We start from the raw sequence: 25,845 nt of genomic DNA on the forward strand, positions 1-25,845 counted from the left end.
ACCCGTCGTTTGTCGAAGTGAAAAAAAAAATATGATTTACGACTGGTACGTCATAAATCCAGCGCACGAGAGCAGAAACCGAGATAGTCGAATGTCGGCTAGTAGATTTTGAGATATCAATGCTTGAACCCTTTCAAATGGTCCCGCGATACCATCGACATTTTTCCACTTTTTCGTTCTCCTCCGATTAAGAAATTGCGAGATCGATCGATTTGATCGATACGAATTGTATCCATATCTCTTTTTCTTTTTTTTTCTCTTTCGAATGAATATACATATATATATATATATGTACGTAGATGTAATATATTAAGAAATTCGAAGAAATTGATCGTAAGAATTTTCCTTTTATTTTCCTTTTTTTTAAATCGTAATTGTCGTGACACTTAATATAACTTTCCATTCGATATGTTTGAACGTAGATTTATGCATGTACGTACATACATACATAGATGGATATGTACGCACATATCTTTCTCCCTCTCTCTTTCTCTCTCCATAAGCAAGTGTAAAAAGAGAGATTCGATTGGAATCGAACTAGGTAGGAGCATGGCGGAAATGTAAAATATCTTTATGAATATAAGTTTTCTTTAAGTGTAGAGTTCACTGTCGAACTTGTATCCTGAAATTTTGTGATCCGACCAGTAGATGGTGCTCGTCGGTGTACGGCCGCCTTCGAAGAGGATGGAGGAACGAGATCGGCGTATATAACGCATGCCTTCCTCCTTCCTCGGAGCTTCGAGTTCCATCGCGGAGGTGTCTTTCGTTCGAACACACGGCAGCACACGACCGATACTTGCATGGCTACGTTCGTCCTCGTAGCCCCGTGGGCGGTAGAGTAAACGCTGTGCATCTCTCACAGCCAGTTCCTCCTTTCTTCTCTGTCTTTCTCACTCTACACCTTCATATAGTATGCATATATATATATATATATATATGCATACTATATATATATACATATATATATATATATATATATATATATATATATATATATATGTATATACGTATATATGCGTATTCGTATGTACGTATGCACGTAAATACGTATGTACGTAAATATGTATGTATGTATGTATGTATGTATGTATGTATATATATATATGTATGTATGTATGTATGTATGTATGTATGTATGTATGTATGTATGTATGTATGTACGCCTCGTGTGTACGACCCCGGCCGGTACCTAAAAATAGACCCAACCTGCTTTTAGTGCATTCTTCGTTGCGGCACGGCTATTACGCTCTCTTGGCTTTGGGGAAGGGGTAGGGAAGAGGGGAAGGGTTTACCGGCTTTTCATGCATTTATCCGGATTATTCTTTTTCACTGTAAACGGATAATATATAACAATTCTTATCAAGACCTATGAATAGCTTAACATTCTTTTATCTAGTTGCATTTATTTTTCTTTTTTTATTACCTCGTTTTATATTTCTTATCGAGATAATTATTACATGGCGATCGAGGAGAAAGAGGAGGAGAGAGAGGACAGAAGGGAGAGGTGCATTGTTGTTCCTCCATTTGGTATTTCTTTCAAAAACTTTTGTAGTTTGTATACTTTATAATATATAATAATATGTTAAACATATATATATATATATATATATATATATATATATGATGATATATAATGATAAAACAAATAACAAAAAAAAGAGAGAGAGAGAGAGAGAGAGAGAGAGAGAGAGAGAGAGAGAGAGAGAGAGAGAGAGAGAGCAAATATATCATTAACTTTTCTTTTGTAATATTTCGTAGTGAAAATAGAGTATTTTTGGCCGACTAAACGATTTATTAAGAAGAACCTAACATTAGTGATAAGAGCCTTATTTAATCGTAAGATTCAAAGCAATAATTTATCGTTATAAGCTTCTAATAATAAAAAATCTCTCTCTACACATATACACACACAGAGAGACATTTATATATATATATATATATATATATATATATATATATATGTATATATGTATATAGAGAGAGAGAGAGAGAGAGAGTGACCTTCAGGATAAGACTTGCGAAAATTCCGCAGCAGTCAACGAGTTGACTGATATCTTCTTTTCGTGTCACGTGATTACTGTTTTACACAGCAGTATCGGCGTCAAAGAAATTAGTAACGATATTCATTATAGATATGTATATAACATTGTCAGAGATTCGCAACGATGCCATATTCAATTGAAGTTGGTATCGATAAACGAAATAAAATAATCTCGGAAAGATTTGACGTCGTTCAGTCTCGTTTAACTGGAGAGATTTTCGAGTGAGTTTTTTTTTTCCTTGCTGAGAGCAATAGTAATCCTACACGGTAATTCAAAAGGGTCAATGTACATAACTTCTTTATTTTTTTTCGTACAAATGACAGACGAACGTCCTTGCTCGAAATCTTTCAGAGACGAGTTCTACAAAGATGAAGAAGAGAACAAGCAAGTGCCCTTTCTCTCTCTCTTTCTCTCTCTATCTTTCTTCGGTCTGGGATCTTTTTCCTCGCGATCCCGAAGCAAAGAATGCGTTGGGTTGCGTCTCGAGTACGTTGCAACGCAGGAACGAGAACCACTTTTCCCGGCACAATCTCACGTTCATAACGCATCGTGCCAACGGCATCTGCTTGCCATCTGTGTTTAGAAAAATCTCTTCACGGAATCTCTCTGTCTCTATTTGTCTCTCTCTCTCTCTCTCCCTCTCTCTCTCTCTCTCTCTCTCTCTTTCTTTCTACTCCCTCTTTTTTTCTTTTTATCTCACCGTGTTTTCTTTTATCATCTCTTTCTATCTGGAAAGACTTGCTAAAAATGCAGTCTGTGTTTATAATTTATGCATAATGCTTTTGTAGCTCTCTCTCTCTCTCTCTCTCTCTCTTTCTTTCTCTCTCTCTTTCTCTTTCTGTTATTTCTATGTGCGTGCGTGCGTATATGTGTGTTTGTGCAGTCCTATCTTCTTTTAGACGGAATTCACAGGAATCTGTTATAGAAAACACATTTGCCAGCAGATTACGTCATAGGTCGATGGTGTGCTATACGATGGGAAAAAAGAGAAAGAGAGAGAGAGAGAGAGAGAGAGAGAGAGAGAGAGAGAGAGAGGGGAAAAGAGAAAGAGAGATAATACAAATTTATTTTTCTTTCTTCAACGGAGCAGGTGTCTCGTTTATACGAGCTAAGCTTTTAACGATAAGCTATGGCCGAATGCGATAATGATCTTTCTCGTGTCATGGTACGCGTGCGTTGGTGTCAAATTCATGTCAATTTTAAAAAGATGATAAACTAATGCTCGTCCGAAAAGAAAGGTAGATAGAGCCCAGGATCTAATTATAATACACGTCGCTATCACGTCTTACGATTAAACACGTCGTGCTGTTCGCTCCTTTAACGACTCCTTGCTCGTTTATTAGGCACGACAGCAGGGAGTTCCTTGTACTCACGTTACATGGCGGAAAGTGCAACAGACGATTATCTTCGAAGCTACTATAAATTTTATATCTTTCAGTTTTATATGAAAATTTACATTCGTGAACGTAATGCATGTGATTTATATATTTTTATAGTTTTAGATTAAAACAAAAACAAAAAAAAATAGAAATGCAGAGGACTTTCTATTTCAAAATGACGGAGAATTAAAAAAAAAAGTTAATAATAATCTCTTAGGTTATATATTTTATTGTTAATCGTATACGATAGTAAGCTATTTTTTTTTTTAATTATTTCCTTTCTTCCGTTAACTAATGATCGTTATCACAAAAAAAAACAATGAAATTATCAGGTAATCTATTTATGAAATGATTAACTATATCTAGCTCGTAATCACTCGAAATGAATATATTTTTTCATTATTATTTCTCTCGCATAAAAATCTCGATATCTGTACTTTCATTATTATCACAACAAATGTCATCATCAATATCGCTTGAAAAATCTTTTGATTTAGTCTGTAATGTCTTTATCGTACTCTTACAGGTGTATTAGTATCATCTGATTTTTAGATTGTGAACTTTGAGTGTCACAATCATCATCGCAAATAGCTTGGTATTTCCGATAAATCGATTGAAAATATTTCTCTAATATGGTTAATCGTTATTTCGTTATCTATATTATTTTTAATTTATCTTAATTATCTCTATTAAAGGACAAAGAAAAAAAGAAATAGTTAATTTACAAGAAAAGTCTTACAAATGGATTACAATGAATCAATCTTGATTGACACATAGGAAACGTGAGATATTCTTATAATTTGTTCGTGATGTGCGTTAAGAAATTAAAGAAACAAAAAAAAAAAGAAAAAAGAAAAAAGAAAGAAGAAAAAAAAAGAAAAATAAAGAGAAAGAAATCATTACAATATAAAATATGAAAAGAAAATTACAAATAGCAATGGTCCATTAAAATTTAATTTGTTAACCAATGCCTAGATCGGATCATGTCTATTGATCAGAGTCCAGAGGGGGCCATAGTATAGTTCCTTAGTCATATAGAAGCGTTCCTTTAACACGATAATAAGAACGCTTGCGTTTGACCTTCCTTAGATCACTGCATCCGAACGGCATTCCTTTATCGTGCGTTACACAATGCGCCGTACAGAATGGTCACGACGCCTTGAGTTTTCTTTGATAGGACGAGTATCAAGGTGGCCGTGCCATTCGAGATGGATTTGTGGCGATGGTGGGGGAGAAGAAGGGTATCGTTTATAAAGATCGAGATCCCCTACCCACCCGTGTCGTGAAAAGTTTTCATGGCGTGACCATACAAGATAGATAGATAGATAGATAGATAGATAGATAGATAGAGATAGATAGATAGAGATAGGTAGATAGAGAGAAAGAGAGGCCTAGGGCAAACTCGCTTTTTCCTTCTTTATTTCTTTTTTGTTGTTATTTTTTTGTTTTGTTCCCCCTCCCCCTTACCCCCACCCCACCTCTTTCTCTCTCTGTCTCTCTCTCTCTCTCTCTTTTTTTCCTCTCTTCCCCAACGTATTTACGCACGAGCGAGCGTGCTGTCACGTATACGCGTGCGTGAGCAAAGCCATGGCACAAATTAAGGGGGCCAAGAGTGTTCCCAAACTTGGAAATTCGATACATTCCAGCGTCGTGACGCGGCCGCATGCCACGGCTACGCGCCGAGCCGAGTGGCCACGAATGGAAACGAACGTAACCGAAGCGAGTCGAACTAAGCCGAAGCAGGATGCCTTGCACTACGCCATAAGTACACGCGTGTGTAGCGCGAGATGCGATCGCGAGTATATATATATATATATATATATGTATGTATGGATGGATGTGTGTGTGTGTGTGTGTATGTACTTGATACTTTACATTGGTGTGAACGAATACACTATTACTCGGACGAATTAACTAGCGTCTTTTTTTTCGATTAGCATGATTACTCGATTGCAGATCGACCAACCGAATCTAATCTATTCTATCGAAATGAACTCGTGTTCTCATTTAAGTGAAATCATATTTTTAAATCGTACAGCCTATATTTCATTTAGTCGCTTTGAACGTTTTCCCTTTTTCTTTTTTTTCTTCTTCTTCTTCTTTTTTTTATTCTTTTCTTTTCTTTTTTTTTGTTTTTTTTGTATAATCTATCTTACCTAGCCGCCTGACGTAATCGACAGAACGGTGGTATTGTGTTTTTGAAACAAACTCCAGAGGGAAAGAGACTTACGAGGCGAATACTTGCGGTCGTACCATCGCGTTAGCCGCATTCCGACCGAACGGAGTTTCCTATAAACTCGCGTTACACGTACCACTTCGCCTTTCGCGAGCCAATCGTTGAGCGCGCGAATACCAGTGGAATCGTGAGAACCGTGTACGCGAGCGAATTCCACTTGCTTTACAGGTACATATAGGTATAGGGGGTACATAAGCCAATGAAAAACTGTGAAATGCTTTTAAATCTTTTTTTAACTTGAAAAATTAGAAGAATTGAACGATTAAATTAATTGATTAATTGATTTTTATTATTATTATCCAATTAAATCTAATGATAAAATAGATAAAGGATACTATAGGAAAATTTTTTATTTTATCCTTTGCCGAACGAATACCAATAAATGATTATATCATTTATTATAAGAGATTACAACTTCTTTCGAGTAAGTGACTCTCGTTAGGTGTCGCATATCGTTTTTAAAATGCGTCGCCTTTTACTCTGGTTTTTAAGAACGATAGATTGGTGCTTTTCTCGTGTGGCCTTACGACGTCTAAACAGATAAAAGTGCGTGACACATGCATGTGTACGTGTGTGAGTATGTATATATATATATATATATACATATATACATATCTACGTGCATACGTGGATACATGCATACCCGTTCTTTCAGCAATGCACACAAGTAGTGCCCTTGGGGCAGAGCCAGGTAGTCGAAGAGACACCCACGCGATTTGTATGCCCATGCATATAGGTGAGCGCGGACGGCATTATTCAGGGCCGTGTCTCTCTCGCCTAGCCAACAAATAAATAGCCACACCTGCGTCGATCTCGCATCCCATATAACCTTTCCCATCCCTTTCCCCTCGCTCATCCCTCTCACCCTCCTTATTGCTCTCTATAAGATAAAAAATCTAACCCTTTAGTCCGAATTCTTAAATTTATTTACACCGGGTTAACATCGAACATCGCTCTTCTTCCCTTTTACATACATCAACCTTATTCGCATGAATCCTTCGAGTATATTTTAAATGACTCGAATCTCGATCGGGTTACTTTCTATTTTCCTCGGATTTTTTTTTTATCATCGCAGATTTCAAGCCATGCCCTTATAGTTTTTTCGAATGAATATTTTCTGCTCTTTTTTTTTATTTTTTTCTTTTTCTTTTTCTTTTCTTTTCTTTCTCTCTCTCTCTCTCTCTCTCTCTCTCTCTTTCTCTCTCTCTCTCTCTCTTTCTCTTTCTCTCTCTGTCAAATCTTTAAAGAGATAAGCAAAGGAACTGAATATTTCCTTTATTAAATGTTATTCTGTAAATGTCTGTAAACTTTTCAATAAAGAGTCCGAACGTCTATCGGTGGATCAACGAATCAGAGAAAGACAAATTCTGTTGTAACTTTTACTAAGCGAGTTATCGAGTTCTTCTTTTTTTTTCTTTTTTTCCCTTTTTTTTTTCCTTTGTTTCTGTTATGTCGTAAAACAAATGTGAAAGGAAATTTTGTTGGGAATACGTATCGTATTGATGTAATACGTTGTTCTTCATCGTGTACGCAGCCACGCGTTAACATTACATATGCAACATAATGATTTCATAATCTAGGAATGGACCGAATTACGTTATTGCTGTCCACGTGGATCGATGAAATTGTATTTCCTGTTTCTTTCGAGGTTTCTTCCTCAAAAATTGTTTATTTTCATTGTCAATTGTAGTAGTAGTAATAGTAATAATAATAGTAGTAATAGTAGTAGTAATGTAGTAGTAGTAGTAGTAGTAATGTAGTAGTAGTAGTAGTGGTGTAGTAATAGTAGGAATAATAGAAGTAGTAGTAATAGTAGTAGTAATAGTAATAGTAGTAGTAGCAGCAGCATCTATGTTACGAAGCCGTTCGGAGAAAAGGTCGATTGGAGGGGGAAGCCCTCGAGAAGATTATGTAATAACCTCCTCCGACAAGTAGAAAATCGATGAACAAACGCGTACGATACCTCTTGAGCGTGTACGTTGATTTTTGCGTTTGCCATTGCATTCCTCTTAGAACTTTCTTTCGAGAAATACCATATGAGAGAGATTAGAAAGAGTTTTTTTTCCTTTTCTTTTCTTTTTATTTTTCTTTTTTTTTTTCATTTTCTATTTTTTCTCTTTATTTTAATCCTCGTAAAAGAACGTTTCGTCATTAACTTTTCCTAGAGAATGCATTATTTTATCTTAACAATGCATAATTGAGTTATTCAAATGTCAGTTTGCTTGTTCTTTTTTTTTTTTTCTTTTTTTCCCATCTTATATTTCTGTTTATCGATAGAGAGGAACAACATTTTATTTTATATGCGATTACGTCATGTATACATGTCAATGATAATCCAATCTACAATATTTCTTTGTTAATATGTTTGAAATTTATAAATTTTCTTTTTGATTATAATAATGGATAGGTCAGTTATTGATAGCGTTCAATTATGTACTGAATGATACCGAAGGAAAATAACGAAGGCGTTATATACATATATATAAATATTATATATATTATATATATATTTATATTATATATATATATATATATATATATATATATATATAAATATTAAAAATTGAAACTTCAACGATTTCCAAGATCTCTGATATCTTAATATTTATCAACATAATATTTTTGCAAAAGAACTTGAATGTAGATAAATTAAAAAAAAAAAAAGACAAACAAAAACAAAGTAAATATATATCTCGTATATACGGAGTGTTTAAAAATATTTCAATCGTAATTTCATAGCCGTTTTAAGAGTTTGATCGCAAAAGCAATAAGAATGAGAATTTAAGTATGAATTCTTTCGAAATGACGACAAACGTCGTAACAAAAAACTATTCTCCATAATCGAGACTGATAGTTAGAATAAAAGAAGGTGGCAGGAGGGGGGAAGGGTAAGAGGTGAAGGAGACGGGAAGAACGTTACGAACCCACGTACATAACTCATACCTTTTGCGAAAGGTAATAATTTGAATTTCTCCTTAACGCGAAACTTGGCTCGGCACTTTCCATCGCTATTTAGCTCTTTTGCGACATTCACGAAATCGCCTCTGTAGGCGTTCTTTCGTAAACGTTCGAGAACGACACGATCGTTCCCGTAACGTAATATCTTCTTCCTCCTTATTGTTTTTTTTTTCTTTTTCTTTTTTTTTCGATTCAGCTTGCAGTTGTATCGAACGTGGTTTCTCTATATTTAGCGTTTAACGTCAAATTTTCAATCATTTCGTTTGTTTACGAACACGTAATATTCTATCGATATTGTCGATGCAAATCGATCGACTAAAAAGGAAATGGATGGAATTTCGAATGACGACAATATTTTACTGTTTTACTGTTCCAAAAAAAAAAAGAAGAAAGAAAAAAAGCATCACGACAATAATTCTTTGCTTCAATGATCACTTAATACGTAACTATATATGACTTTTTAATTTCTTCGAAAGTATGTAAAACAAAAACAAACAAAAAAAATCACAAAAACAAGACAATTCGATGAGTTATAAGATTAAAGAAGTAAAAGTTTATCATAGGATACAAATTTTTGTGTCTAAATATCTACAGGGTAGTTAAGAATAAAAATAATAATAATTGATGATTTCGTTGATTAAAAGAATATTTGTAACGAATTATATGAGATTTTTGGGATAATGAAGTAAATTTTCGATGTTAAGAAACGTGAGAGAGAGAGAGAAAGAGAGAGAGAGATAGAGAGAGAGAGAGAGAGAGAGAGAGAGAGAGAGAGAGAGAGAGAGAGAGAGAATGAAGGTATTTTTACGAAATTGTTCTCTCTTCTCTCGTGTATCTAGTGAAAAATACCTCGTTGTAAAGAAAAAGAAAAAAGACTCGGCAGCGTGCGTAAGATCGCGGAGTGAAATCAGCGCATTCCTCGTCGGCCCTCTCCGAGAGTCATGCTATTGTTTCGTAGGAGACCGCCGGCGTCATTCTAAAGAGATCGCGATCCAAGTCACGAGCGATTGTACCTCTACTACCATTGTAATTATTTATAATTGCGCTTGGATTTCATTCCTGCGGCGACGTTCATTGTTCGATAATACTTATAAACGATATCTATCCGTCGTTCGATTGTGAAAATACACGATCGAGACAGTTGTTTACTCCTCTGTAAAATTAAAAAAAAAATATTATATATATATATATATATATATATATATATGTGTACGTGTATGTATGTATGTTTGTGTGAGTATATACATATAGATAAAAATTGTGAAATAAAATTCTTCTATACGAATATTTTTTTTTCTTCGTAAGATGTAATCGATATATCTTATGTCTGTGAGAACCAAGCAGAAGCTCATTAGATCATTAAAATTCTCACACTTTTTTCCCTGTCTATATCGATATCCTAATTTGATTTTAGCTTGAGAAAAAGATTGACAGAGAGAGAGAGAGAGAGAGAGAGAGAGAGAGAGAGAGAGAGAGAGAGAGAGAGAGAGAGAGAGAGAGAGAGAGAGAGAGAGAGAGAGAGAAAGAGAGAGAGAGAGAGAGAGAGAGAGAGATTTTTTGTATCAATCAGTTTATGGTAATTTCCGATTTAACAAATAATTTTTTATGCAACAACGACATTTGATATAATTTTATGAAAAAATTAATTCAAACAATATAATATTTGATTGATTTTAAACTAACCTATATATATATATATATTATATATATATATCTTTTAGGATACAAAAACTTGCTAGCTTAAATTATTTGACACATACGAGTATATATATATATTAATTGTTATAAACGATTATAAATAATTTGATTATACAACAGTTTTTATCCTTCAATATATTTTTCAATAATAGGTAAATCTATTAATGAATGTAGATTGTATCCTTGTATCGATTAAACTCGGAAATGATAATTTCACCGATTGTTATCGTTATGATTGAAACGAATTCATTCCCGAGATATGATAAAAATAGATAGATAAACCTATAACCATTGTAAATAAGAAAATGATTCACGTATCTAAAGACAAGTAGCTTGATGTGATAAACGTGTTCGATCCGTTTTTGTGGTGGAGAGGTGTCAAATGCGGAATATAAAGTCTGAGTCGAATTGGAATCACACATATTGTAAATAACGAAACAAAAGCCATCATCTTTTATATGAGTCAGTCTTTTACGATACGTTGTTCGCGTTCCTTCCGCATTAATTGAATATCTACACTTTCAGTTGCTTCTGCGCATGCAAATACATATACACTTATATACCTTAATCGAATTGATATCAATCTTAAATAATCTTGACGAATTCTCCGAAAAAAAAAGAAAAAAAAGAAGAAGAAGAAGAAGAAGAAGAAAAAGTCATTAAGATAATTTTTAAATCGAATCCGGCTATAAATAATAATTTTAGTTCGATTATAAAAGATTTATCGATAAAATTTCTCCGTGAAATCAAATTAATTTTTATTTTTAAAAGTACACTTTATCGATCGAATTAAATTTCTTTTATACGCAATTGTTAAAAATAACGCATTATAAAATGTATCATGATGAAGTGTAAAGATCGAAGATAGAAAAATAAAAAGAAAAATTTTCGAAAAGGTTTGGAGTGACACGACGTATGTTAAAGATAAAAGAATGTGTTTCTTCGATAAACGTCATTTACGTGTTTGCTGTCATATGTATATATACATATATACATATATACATATATACATATATACATATATACATATACATATATATATATGTATAGACGTCGGCTAGACTTTACATCGTAATCATCGCGAAAATATTCGAGGGTATGAATGTGTGTAAAGATAGGAGGAATGTGTAAAAGACTGAAATTTCTTAGTTACGTCTCTTTCTTTTTCTTTCGTTCTTTCTTTTTCTTTTTCTTTTTATTTTTTTTTTACTCTTTTTTATTTTTTAATTTTTTTTATCTTTTATTACATTCCTGATAAAAGATATGCGAAGAAACGAACAAAACGACGGAGGAGGAAGGAACACCGAAGGCGTGTATGACGAAATCTACGTGGAATTTCAGTGCAAAGGAAATCAAGCGGAACGTTTGTTTATTTCCTTCCACCGTCAAATTCCACTCTGGCGAGTCAATAGCGAAATAGTTTCTCTAGGGACATGGGTTTACACGTTTCATTCCATAGAACGAAAGAATATTGAAATAACTAATTTATCATTCCTGATTTACATTTTTTATTTAGTCTAAAATTAGAAATTATTATGAATCCTTTTTTATTTGATTGTCAAGTGTATCGTTCAACATGATTTTTCTTTTCTTTTATCTTTTCTTCCTTTCATTTTTTATTTTATTTATTTATTTATTTTTCTTTTTATTTAATCAATTACAACTAAATCAATTTTAATATTTTAATAATTACTTCTTTAATATTAAATCATTTAACTTATTATCGAACTTCATTTATACATAAATATTATTATATTATTAAAGCGAAATAAATATCTTTTCTTTTATACGAATAATAATATTTCAAAATTATCAATATTTATCATATAATTTTAATCATTCAATCTTCATGGCTGATAATATAAAAATAAAATTTTGTAATCTCAAATATTATTATTATCTGTAAATTTTCTAATTTACGATATTTTCATTAAATTCTAAGATTAAATGTAATATCAAACATTTTTATTAATACATACATATATATATATATTTTTTTTTTTTTTAAAGGAATTATAAAAATAAAAAAAGAACATCATTTATAATTATATCAATTTCGTTTATTATTCGACGGAGTTAATCAGTTCGGTTTATCAGTTCGATTAATATTATAACATCTATCTGTCTAAAAATATGGAATGCATTGAGGCATAAAGAAATAGTTATTTATCGACATGAAGAAAAATATGAATAATTTTGAAAGGTATTAAAATTTTACGAACATACATACGTATTATTTACGCGTAACTTTTTACGTTCGTTGAGTCGAGTTGTGAACTCGCTAAGTCGTTTTAATAACCTTGGCATATCAGCGTCATATTGACTTACCGTCGATTCACCATTTGATTCCTCCCTCCGCCTACGGCTCTGTTTCACTGTGTCCTTTATTTGAAAATTTATATATATATATATATATATATATATATATATATATATACATACATACACGTATATATACACACATATATACATACACAGATACATCATACATACTTGTGTATGTTTTATGCACGCACGAACATATACATACACGTATGTATGTATATACATTTACGCACTCAGTCGCACCTTGTTATAACAGTAGTAGGGCAGAAATGTTGTAAGGCCAAGGGCACGCTACTAGAATCGTGATTCACGTAGCAAGAATGGAATTGAAAATTGTTGTCCCTGAGCCACGAGTTTTCTCTCTCTCTCTCTCTCTCTCTCTCTCTCTCTCTCTCTCTCTCTCTCTGGAATTCTATGCAACAATACCGTCGTTGTTTCAAAGGTCACGTTTTTTCTTTACCTTCTGAAGCTATATAAACCTATGAGTATACATGTAATTATATTCACGTGGATCATGAACGTATACACATATGCAGTAACAAAACTTGTCCTTATTTTATAACGATCTATCTGTAACATTACATGTTTATTATTACGTCAGATGTTGATATTCTTCGTTACGTCGATATGTAATCGTTCGCATTACATTTCCTTATTATTATTATTATTATTTTTTTTTTTAGCTCTCTCACGTTCGTAATAATAAGCATTTTGTTGTTCGGGAGAATTGATACGTTATTAAAAATAGATGTCAGAGTTTTCATTTGATCGTATAAATTAATTTTGTATAAACAATTTTTTGTTATCTTCAAATTAATATTATATAATGTGTAACTTATAGTTATCAATTAGCTTATAATTTTTGTTAATAACAATTGAATTATTTTTGTCGATGAACAAATAAAATAAGACAGATATATGTATATATATATATATATATATATATATATATATCTGTCTTATTTTATATATATATATATATGAATGTGCCCATTTCAATGTTACTCGGCGTTAAAGAAAAGAAAATTTTTCTTATTCGATTATTTGGATCATGGATATTTTTCTTTTCTCTCGGTTGAACAATTTTCAATTTTTCTTTTTTCTCTTCTCCTTTTTCTTTTTTTTTTCTTTTTCAAATTTCACAAATATAGAATTTTATTGAAAATTAAATGCACGTTTACATATATGTCTATTTGTATGTGCACGTAGACAGATGTACAATACATACGTACGTACATTTGCGTTAATAGTAGTCGTTACATAATTAAGGACGATCTAATTAATTGTTTTCATCTATGTATCTATTAATTATACACTAGCAAATGGAAGCGTGTAATTTAAACGACAACGTAATACTCTGACGTAGCTGTCAAAGATTATTCTCTATCAAGACGTTCTAACGTTCGTAAATTAAAGAAGGAATCGATCTTACTACGTTACTTTATCATTCGTTTTATTCTCATAATTTTTTCATTTTATTATCGTCAGAATAAAAATTTTTTTATTATATCATTTATACGATTATTATCATTACAAGTAAAAATATATATATATATATACGTATATATATATTTATATATATATATATATACGTATATATATATTTATATATATATATATATATATATATATATATATATATACGTATATATATATTTATATATATATATATATATATATATATATATATATATATACGTATATATATATATATATAGTTCTCTGTTATTACCTGTGTTATTTCATTTTTCTTATTTAATTAACTTCATTTTAATCATCCTCTATGTACACAGTTTATTCACACTTATTTATAGAACATATATAAAATAAAAATTCATCTCTTTCTCTCTCTTTATCTTTCTCTTTCTATCTCTTTCTCGGAATATGAGAGAATGACAGAATAATTATCTAAATTGTTAACATTTTCAATTATAGTTATTTCATAATATTTCCTCTAAATTTTCTTTTTATTGCATATAATATATATATATATATATATATATATATATATATTTATTTATTTATTTATTTATTTATATATATATATAATATTTATTTTTTGTCGGTCATTGAAAAGGATTAAAATAAATAAGCTACACATTCTTTCTCTCCCTTTCCTTCTCTCTCTCTCTCTCTCTCTCTCTCTCTCTCTCTCTCTCTGTCTGATTAGATACGAATTGAAAATAATTTCGCGAGTTAATTTTTCGAAAATAAATCGATGGACATTGGCGTTATCGCGGCGGCAGCGAATACTCTATCGTGGAATTCTCTTGGAATTTCGGGTCGGTTACAGCGTGAAAAATTGTAAGAACCTTTAAGAAGTTCGTAGGTAGGTAAAAGGTAAAGGTAAAAGGGGACTAAGAACCCTACCGCCTCAGGGAACATACCATATGCGAGGCGCGCGATCAATATCGTCTGTTTTACCTATCTCTCTCTCTCTCTCTCTCTCTCTCTCTCTCTCTCTCTCTCTCTCTCTCTCTCTCTCTCTCTCTCTCTCTCTCTCTCTCTCTCTCTCTTGCGTATATACATACATACGTATATATATCTACGAACACATACATATATACACAGCTGCTATTCGTGCATACGTGCAAATACACATATATCGATGCAAAAAAACAGTGTGTGTGTGTGTGAGTGCGCACGCTTATGTGCGAGCACTTCCGGAAACCGAGGAGCCCATCCGGCGTGCAGGTAACGCGTATGGTGGTGGGGGAGGAGTAGGAGGTCGAGGGGGAGAGGCAGCGCATTCCGAAACGCATCCTGTAGCATCGGCGAATCTTTCGTGCGCACGCGTGCTATTCACGCGTCTATACTTTTTTATACGCGTGCGTGTGCGCATGCAAACACATTCATTCCTAAGCTTTGACACATACTCGTCTATCTACACATACATACATGTATGTATAAACATATTCCTATGTGCACGCAAGCGCGCGATCACGTACGCACGAACGCACACATATACGTATGTATACGAACGCGATAATGCATCGTCTTAACTCGTTTCGAGATGTTTAAACGACTTATATATATTTCAATGAAATACATTTCGTCAAATTTATATGTTAACTATTAAATAAATAATTGTATTATTGTATTAAAGCAGATGAACAATAGTAATATAACGAAGTTTCGATATAGGGGGTAATATTTTTTAATATATTTTTTATCAATTAATGATTTTTTAAATTAAATGAGCAACAAATATTTTCTCTCTTTCTCTTTCTCTATTTTCAAATGAAAATTTTAAGAATCCTTATCTTTCTAATATATGTATATGAAAAACACGTATCATTGTGAGTGAAAAAGAAAGAGAGAGCGGGGGAGGTGGAGAGGGAGAAAGAGGGAGAGAGAGTTAATTTTTTTTTTTGATAAAACTAGATTAAGAGAACCTGTTCTCAATGACCTTGACCTTGGCATATGTTGTCAAGGTCACCGTTCTGTGTAACTATTAAAAGGTCTCTTTGCTGTCGCTCGTTATTGTAATGAAATGCTATTATCTGTAAAAGAATTTTCACGAATTTTGTTTAATTTTCAGTGACCGTGTACGTTTTATAAAAATACATATATATACCTTAACCAATTCATTTTTTTTTGTATGTGTAGTAAATCGAATACGTGGGCGGGGCATCCTTAGCCTGAAAAAAAAATGAACTTAACCCAGCCCATCTTCTAAATGTGAAAAATGATTCGTTAGTTAGTTCTTCGAAAAATTTACCATTTAATATTTGAGAAAATATATCATATATGATCTTCGAGAAATTATTTTAAAAAATAATTGAGTTTCGAGGAAAAAATCTTTTTCTCAGTCTAGACGCAACCCAGGCCATAATCCCCGCCCATTCTTACGATTTTTTACTATTTATTACACATAAATAAAAAAAAAAAAAAGAAATGAATCTGTTAACAATATATTTTATAAAACGTATGTAATTATCTAGATCGTTTCCGAATATTACAAAATGTTCATGAAAATTCTTTTTTGTTTTTTTTTTGTTTTTTTCTAACAACTTATTTACTAAACAACGAGAACTACGTTGGTTAAAATCTTTCGATTGTTTCTTCGAACAGTGACCTTGACAACCATATGTCATGGTCAAGCAAAACATTGTAGCTGGCTCCCCTAATGTAAAACTTTTTCTGTTTCTTTTTTTCTTTTTTCTTTTTTCTTTTTTTTTTTTTTTTATTTACTCGCACTTCTAATCGTTCGATATTTTTTCTATTTTCTCTTTCCCGTTTCTGTCTGTCTTTCTTTCTTTCTTTCTTTTTCCTTTTTTTCTTCTTTTTATTTATTTTGGATTGATCTACAATGTACAAGTTAAATAGGTATTTATGTCTCTCATTGTCAGTTAAATTATGCTTCTCTCTCTCTCTCTTTTTCTTCTTTGAGAGCACGCTCTCGGGAGAATAAAATTAGGATGAAACACGTGACGGGTAGACGAAGAGGAATTCCGTGTCTTCTTTTCATTCTTTCTTTTTTCTTTTTCTTTTTCTTTTTCTCTTTTTCTTTTTTTTTTCCTTTTTCCTTTTCGTTCATAACTTGGAAGGTCGGGCAAGGTCGGATATGATTACCTCCGTATATACCAAAGGAAGGGAACGTGGTCGAACGATGCTTTTTACAGTCTATTGTGAGAAGAAGAAAAGATATATTTTTTATTTGTGGACTGTCCAATCTATCGATTTTAGTTTCTTTATTAATTTTGAATCTTATCCTCCCTCCGATAAATTAGAAAGTATAGTGAGAAAGAGAGAGAGAGAGAGAGAGAGAGAGAGAGAGAGAGAGAGAGAGAGAGAGAGAGAGAGAGAGAGAATAAGAGAATAAGTATTTCTTTCTTTCTTCTTTTTTTCTTTTGAAAGGATTGTTCTATTTCTTCCCTCTTTTTCTTTTTATTACAGATTTACAAAGCCGCAAACATTCGCCGATTGTATCGGAAACGAGCTCCCTCTTGGCTGGGAAGAGGCCTATGACAAACACGTGGGTGCTTACTACATCAATCATGTCAATCGTAAGTTTCCAAAAACGGATTTTCGGATTATGTACGTTCAAATATTGTCGATCGGTTCTAATCCATTTAATAATTCTTTCCTCTTTGATTAATTTCAGAAACAACTCAACTCGAGGATCCGCGGCAGGAATGGCGGGCAATACAAGAGGCCATGCTACGGGAATACCTTCAAACAGCGCAGGACGTTCTTGAGGTGAGTTTTCTAAATTCTTTGTTTCTTTTTTCTTTTCTTCTTTTTTCTGATTTTTCTTTTTCCATTTTTTTTTATATTGATCGATCGAAAAATTATTCTCAGCTTCTCAGCTTATATGTGAAAATATTTATTTTGTCCTTCATATGAGAATTGTATGGTTTTTTTTAAAACAACAAAAAGAAAAAACGAATCCCCAGAGAAAATGGAAAAGCGAGAGTACAAAAGAAAAAAAGAAAAATAAAATAAAATAAAATAAAATAAAATAAAATAAATGTGATTGAAAAGGAAAAGAAAAAAAAAATTGAAGAAATACAAAGCTTCGAGCTCGTTCAGGATGTTGCTGACAATGCGTTTATGGATTTGCCTCTTGATCTCGATGCCGATGAACCTTACGCAGCATGAATTTATTTAGACGAAAGAGGGGTCGTGTGGACTTTTAAATGGGAGACGGTGGGAGCCGCGTAGACAGGAAGTCATTCCGTGAGAAATCATGTTACTTCCGGTCACTCGGTGCACCCTCGCATACTCTCATACAACACCGGTTGGGACGATTATCCCTAACCGAGATTAAATCGTTTTTGCTTATCCCTCCTCCTTGTCACCCCATTACCGATGCGTATCTTCCCGATGCGTTAATGTCTTTTCAACGAAATTAAAACGAAACGAACTAGGACATATTTAGTCATATTCAAACGAATGGTAATAACTTCTTCTTATGAAATCAATCGAAATCGAAATAACGAGATTGTTTTCGTTCGATATGAATATCAATGGAAATTAATTTTATCGAATATTTATAAGTGACATTCATTTATTTTCTCTCTCGTTCTTATAATTATTCCTCCTGCACGACTTATTTATTTCTTCTTATTTATATATATTCTTTTTTGCTTATATCTGTTTTTTTTTAATCTTATCTTTTGTTTATTACGTTTTTAATTGATTATTATTTCTTTTCCTTCGTTTCTTTTCTTTCTTCTTCTTCTTCTTCTTTCTTCTTCTCTTTTTCTTCTTTCCGACTTTTCGTAAATATATCGTACATATATTTACGATCTCGGAAAAGTAGAAGAAGTTTATCGATCGATTTTATTGAATATCAAAACGTCGGATATCTAAGTATTATTTCTTTTCTCCTTTTCTACGTATCTGTTTCGTTGTTTCCTTAAGTATAAACAATTAGTTTTCTATATATTACATCGGATAATACTAGTTTACATAATAATAGTAACAATAGTCCTCTCGACCGGATGATAGAAATTCTCTACAATTAACAATGCTTCATTTCTATACATGACGTCGTAATAATAGCGATCCTTTCATAATAACATTTTCTTTAATATTAACAATTAAAATGATGGCACTAGGTAAAGAATTTTTTATTCCAGTTAACTTATTCGTTTTAATTATCATATATATATATATATATATATATATATATATATATATATATATATACACATACATACACATACACACACGGTATCCTTGAAAATATAATCTTCCATAGATGAATATTTATAAAGTTATGTTATATAATATAATTGCTGCTCCGAATGATATTCAAATCTAATGAATAATTAGCTAATTGGCTAATGTTGATGTAATAACTCTAATACGATAGAACGAACGTAAATACCCGAGCTCGTTAGAATTCCTTTTTTATCACGATTGAAAAAGGATGTAAGATAGTCGATATAGATTATTTTTTATCACGATTGAAAAAGGATGTAAGATAGTCGATATAGATTAGTAGTTTCGAGAATTCAGATTAGTCGAAATCTCTCTCTCTCTCTCTCTCTCTCTCTCTCTTTCTCTTTCTTTCTCAGTAGGAAAAGAGAGAGAGAGAGAGAGAGAGAGAGAGAGAGAGAGAGAAAGAGAAGGAAAAGAAAAAGAAAAAGAAATAAAAATGATTTTTCGAGATATAGAGAGAGGAGGAGAGAGAGAGAGAGAGAGAGAAGGAATGCCAATGTACGGTATATTTATTTCGGGCGAAATACTGCTCGCATGATGTCATCGTCGATTTTCGAGATCGACTTTGGCGCGCGCCTTTACATTTCGAGAGACGTTGCAAGTCGGAGGAGACGTTTCGTCGACAGCTGCGAGCGTTCTTCGTGAGGGCAAACCGCACCGTCAGGAGGAAAAAAAAAGATAGATCGATAGAGAGAGAGAGAAAGAGAGAGAGAGCGAGAGAGAGAGAGAGAGAAACGAGAAAGAGAAAAAAGAAAAAAAGAGACCAAAGATCTCGATTCGATCTTCGAGTAATGACTGGAAGAGGTAAGGGAGCGAGCGATGTGTAGAGGATATCCCTGTCCTTCTTTCTACCATCGTAAGGCCGATCGTTCGGTCTCACTTGCACTTATTGCATCCGCTCTCGGGTTCTCTTCTGCGTGCACGCGTTCTCGCGAGCGCAACTCGCTCACTCCGCTCTTGCATTCCGATGCAAATGGCCCTTCCCTCCTCTATATCCTCTTCTCTTTCCACCTTTCGACCCTCCTCCAACTTTTTCTCTCTCTCTCTCTCTCTCTTTCTCTCTCTATCTTCGTCATTCTTTAAGAGGTAGATAGATAACCCGCGACTTAAAGCTAGTGGCACCTCATCCATGGAACCAATGTCATTCTACCAAGTCCACGTAATCTACTCCACTTCTCTTCTTCTTCCTTTTTTCTTTCTTTTTTCTTTTTTGATTTTTCTTCTTCCTTTTCTTTTCCTTTTCTTCTTCTTCTTCCTCTTTTTCCTTTTCTTCGCTTTCATCTTCCTCCTTTTTATTTCTTTTTCCATTCTCTTTCTATCTCATTTTATGCGCTATATTTCTATCACGCCTTATACGTTACGTACATACGTTCGATCTTTCGTTTACGTTATCCGATTATTTTCTTTTTCGTACTTGTTACACTCAAGCGTTTCGATCGATATTATAAAAGTCCCAAACGACGATTATAAATTAATTTAAAAATAGAATCTAATATGTAAAATTATCATTTGATTTTTATATCATTATATTAGGATTGACAATATTTTCGATTGTTCCGTTGATTTTTCGTTCAATGAGAATCAATGTTATACGATGTATTCATTATCGTAAAAATTTATGTAAAGAGGAAGGGAACAGAATATCATCATTAAACAAAAATATAATTAGACGGATACGATAATCGTTATAAGAAAGGATATTATCGTATATATTGAGTTCTTAATGATATAATATTGAATATAATTTTTCTTTCGTATCAAACGATCGAATATCATCTTTAGTAATTCAATCTCCTCCCCCCTCTTTCTCTCTCTCTCTCTCTCTCTCTCTCTCTATCTGTCTCTTTCTCTCTCTTTCTCTTTCTCTCTTCGTCTTATCGCGTAGGATTTACAGTGTGCTCCGTACGGAATGCGCATGGTTCGTGAACTTGCCGTTTCTTCGAGGGGAGAACGAAAATCTTTCGTGATCTCTTAACCCTTAACGGTTCATTGTCGCGCTGACGCTCGACGTGAAATTTTATTGTTTCGGTCACAATGTCGAGGGTCGTCCAACGTGACTCGACTCGTGATTTATCGCTACCAACTTACTCGAATGATAAACGAGGAATTCTCGATTGGCCGATGTTTCCTCGATGTTTCATTTTCTTTATTTCTCACTTTCTTCCTTTTTTCCTTTTTCGTTATTTATATCATTTCATATTATCTTTATTTCATTTCATTTCATTTCATTTTAATTTATTTTATCTTATTTTATTTTTTTCCATTTATTTCCCTATTTATTTCAATGTACATAAATATATACTCGCTTATACACGGAAAGCTTATTATACACGAAAAACTTCGTCGAAGTTTTATTAAAGAAATATTTCGATTATTTTCATTATGTTGTTGAGGTTTTACTTTCTTTCTTTTTCTTTTTTTTTTTTTTTTTCGTTCTTTACATCATTTAATATTATCTTCATTTCATTTCATTTCATATCATATCATTTCATTTAATTTAATTTCATTTTATTTTATTATATTTTCTGAATTTATTTCATTATTTATTCCAAATGTATAATAAATATATAGACGCTTATACGAAAAACGTCATCGAAGTTTTGTCAAAGATCTATTTCGATCGTTTTATCGTCGCGGTTGTCGGCACTGCAGTCGTTTCCTCGCATCAGACGCATTTCATCTTGCGACACGTGAGAATACGCTAACGTAATTCTCGATTCCAAGGAATTTCGAAAGTTTAGAATTGGTTTTGCGAAGACGTCATAATGACCTTGGTAGTTGCGTTCTTTCATTTCCAGTTACGAGTTCAGAGAACGAATCTCTTTATTTAAACGTTCATCGTTATTTCGGGGATATATATATATATATATATATATATATATACATATATATACGTATATATGTATTAACGAAAACTTTTGCTACTGAAAGTAAATAATGAAATTTTCCTATTTGCATTTCTCCAGGAATAAGGGAAATGAAACGATTACATATTCAATCCGCGAAGACATTTAAGAAGTATTATACACACGTCCTAATGATAATTAAATCAATTTAATTAATGCTTCGACTAATTGTAATTCTATCCTCGAATACTAATACTATTACTATTATTATCACTACAACGAATACACTCGTATTGGACGTTTATTCGAAACAGAAAGAAGGAACGTATAAAGAGGGGAATGATCGTTCCATCTGTTGTTCATAACAAGATTCGTCAAGGTACGGGCAATTAATCGCAAATGGAATTTTGCCGAAGGAATTCGAGACATCAAGGAATTCGGGGGTTTAGTCGAAAAAACACACCGACCGTTGGAGCCAGAGAATTTGGGAAAAGTCGCAAGTCGGTAGGGACAAAGTCCTCGTTCGGAGTGTAAGAGAAAAGAGAGAAAGAAAGAGAGAGAGAGAGAGAGAGAGAGAGAGAGAGAGAGAGAGAGAGAGAGAGAGAGAGAGAGAGAGAGAGAGGCAATCTCCAAGTCGAAAATGTTTGCAAGCCAAGAATTCTTTGGATTTCGTGCCATGCGGCTAGAGAATGTCTGGCTTGGATCCGACGAAAGTATTTCGGAAGAGCCGTTCGTTGCTTCCTTCTAGTCTCGCATGCACCCCTCCTCGTTCAACGACGGACCCTCGAGATGCGAGAGGAATCTTAATTGTCATTTATTTTTGCCCACCTCCGCCTACACATACATACATATATACAGGGTGTTTCACCTAACTCGAGCACTTGAAATATAATCGTTTCTCATTTGACGACGTGAAAAAGAAAATTAACGGTGGAAAAAGAAGAAGAAGAAGAAAATAAAAAAATAATCTAAAAAGAAATTCTGAAAAGAACTTTTGAAAAAGGATCTAAAAAAAAAAAAAAAATAGAAACGTCTAAGAAAGATCTAAAGAAATATTTGAAAAAAAAAAAAGGATAGACAGTTATTTTATTCAAAGAGAGAAGGAGAGAGAGAGAGAGAAAGAGATAAATATTTTGATTGTTATCAAATTTGTTTTCAATCGACATATTTTTTTCTCATCGCAATGTTGTACCTTTCATTTCAACACATTTAAATACATTTTTGAATATATTTATTGAATTCGAATGTTATTTTTTTCTATTTTCAATGACTATCGTAATCGCAATACGTCTAAGTAGGATATTTTTGTCGTATATGAAATGTATCGATGTTAATTCGAACGATATAGAACATTTTTTGAAACAAATTATTTTTTAACTGAACGTAGATTAATTTCTTATTCAAAATTATTTAAAAAATTAATATTGCTTGAGATCATATAATATTGTTTAATTCGTATTTTTTTAAGTTATTATCGTAATAAAAAATATATATTAATCTATTTCAAATACTTTAGTTGGATGAAACACCCTGTATATATATACATATGTCTCTCTCTCTCTCTCTCTCTATATATATATATATATATATATATATATATATATATATATATATACCTACATTGCATAGGCAATCTTTTTGATTCTTAACGTGCGAATAAATTCAAAATCGATTACCAACAGGAAAAGAGTCTACGAGTTTTCAAGGATAACGAGATCATCTAAATAATTTTTTAGTCTTCTTCTTATTTTTCATTTCGATCCTTTCCATTCGTTATTTTATGATAAAACCCTATCTAAATCGATGCCATATCGTAAATTAACAAATAAATTCATCGGTTTCCACGTTATTCTTGATGTAATATAAAACGTTAATGCAATGAATAATCAAAGATGATGATGATGATGATGATGATGATGATGATAATAATGATAATGATGATGATGATGATGATAATGATGACGAATAAATTTTTAATACGAAATTGTTTTGCTTGTTAACTATACGGAAAGAATTTTCACGAAGGATTGAAAAGAATGTTGCTCGTTATCATTTCTTTTTCTTTTTTTTTTCTTTTGCATATTTCATTTAAAAGATTTTCACAATTTCTTTCGTGAAATTTGAGAAAAGAAACAGACTGGAGTATGGCGTGAAGTAAAAAAGTAAATCAACAACAAATACCACGTATATCTTTTATTTATAAAAATTTAATTAAAAACATTAACAAATAATAATTAATATTTAATATAATATTAAATATCATCGTAACAAAAAATGAATTAAATAACTGATCGTTATTATTTTTTAATTGATATTTTTATAAAAGGTAAGCAACGTTCAAAGGCTCGTTGAATTTTATTTAAAATTTACAACAAGTAACAAGTAAAAAGAAAAGAAAGAAACGATAGAAATGAAAGAACAGAAAAGAAAAGAAAGAGTGAATTTTCTAGATATTTCTTAGCTCATACAATATTCCTCGTAACTGACCGGTTACAACGAAGTTCTTGTTCTCGAAGTTACGACGAAACTGTGTGAAACGAAGGGAGAGCAACTTTGTGAATGTCTCTGTCTAGAAATAGGAACCGGCTCGTGCTGCTGCTGCTGCTGTTAATTTAAATCTCTCACCGGCAGGTGTAACGTCTAGTCGGTTGTAGAGTAGTGCGACGGGACGCGTGGTTTCTGGCAAAGCTTCTGCGAATGTAGCCGTGCATGCTCGAGGAAAGTGCATTAGATACCGAAATGTATCTCTGACATTACCCACGCTGAAAATAGCGCTTACGGTACGTCCGTGCGAGCTCCTTTGCCGACGGGATGAGAGAAAGAGAGAAAGAGAGAGAGAGAGAGAGAGAGAGAGAGAGAGAGAGAGAGAGAACGTATCATAACGGTTCGAGACTCGAGCCGAAGTCATTGACATCGTCATCGACGAGCATCGGCCAAATTTTGTTTACACCGACTTCTTCGATGACGTGGGTGGGTACTTGACTGACGACATCCCGCAGCGAGACATCATCCTTCGTTACCATTTTACACGATGATTCGACCGTTAGACGATCGTATTGTTTATGTTTTCCTCAAAAAAAAAAAGAAGAAGAAAAAGAAAAACGAAAAGAAAAAAGAAAAGAAAAAGGGAATAAATAAAAAAGAAAAATGATTGACTCACGTAACATCATAATTTCGTATGGAAGATAAACGAGAGAATATATTAGAATTCCAAATGTCCCGCGGGATGTTACCTTTTTTTCTCCATCGCGACTGGTAACAAACTCCTTGTAACATCCCTATTGCGAATATTATTCGAAGATATGAAAAGTATAGTGGCTAGGCTTTAGTCCGGTAAAGGGAAAATGAAAGACGAGAAGAGAAGATAGTTATGTGTACATAGTTGAGAAAGAAAAAAAGAAAGAAAGAAAGAAAGAGAAAGAAGATATCTCTAGGTAAAATCGAGCGTGTGGCGTAGGCCGACTTTAGGGGACGGTGACTCCTTCGACGGAGCCAAAGGAAAGAGCGAATGAAAGGGCGAAGAGGAAGGAGAGAAGCAAGAGCAGCAGCGTGCGGCTGCTTGCCACGGGAGATTGGAATGTCTCCCGTCCGCTTGAATCCCCCTTTGCGTCACCCCACGGCCCTCCCGGCCCCTCTCACGAAGCTTCTACGGGCTCCGGTGGAGAAGCCTGTGGAGAAAAGAGAGAAAA

General features: G+C 33.0%; 1 protein-coding gene across 1 annotated transcript in view; it reads left to right on the plus strand.

Annotated features, from left to right (window-relative positions):
* LOC124425084 (protein kibra) overlaps positions 1 to 25,845 on the plus strand; it is a 57,577-nt gene that overhangs the window by 5,057 nt on the left and 26,675 nt on the right. Inside the window, exons 2-3 of the mRNA XM_046964910.1 lie at positions 17,538 to 17,647; positions 17,746 to 17,840. Of these exons, the coding sequence (XP_046820866.1) occupies positions 17,538 to 17,647; positions 17,746 to 17,840 (205 nt within the window). The remainder of the gene's footprint in view (positions 1 to 17,537; positions 17,648 to 17,745; positions 17,841 to 25,845) is intronic.

The sequence above is a fragment of the Vespa crabro genome, chromosome 6, assembly GCF_910589235.1.
Source record: "Vespa crabro chromosome 6, iyVesCrab1.2, whole genome shotgun sequence".
NCBI classification, from domain to species: Eukaryota; Metazoa; Arthropoda; class Insecta; order Hymenoptera; family Vespidae; genus Vespa; species Vespa crabro.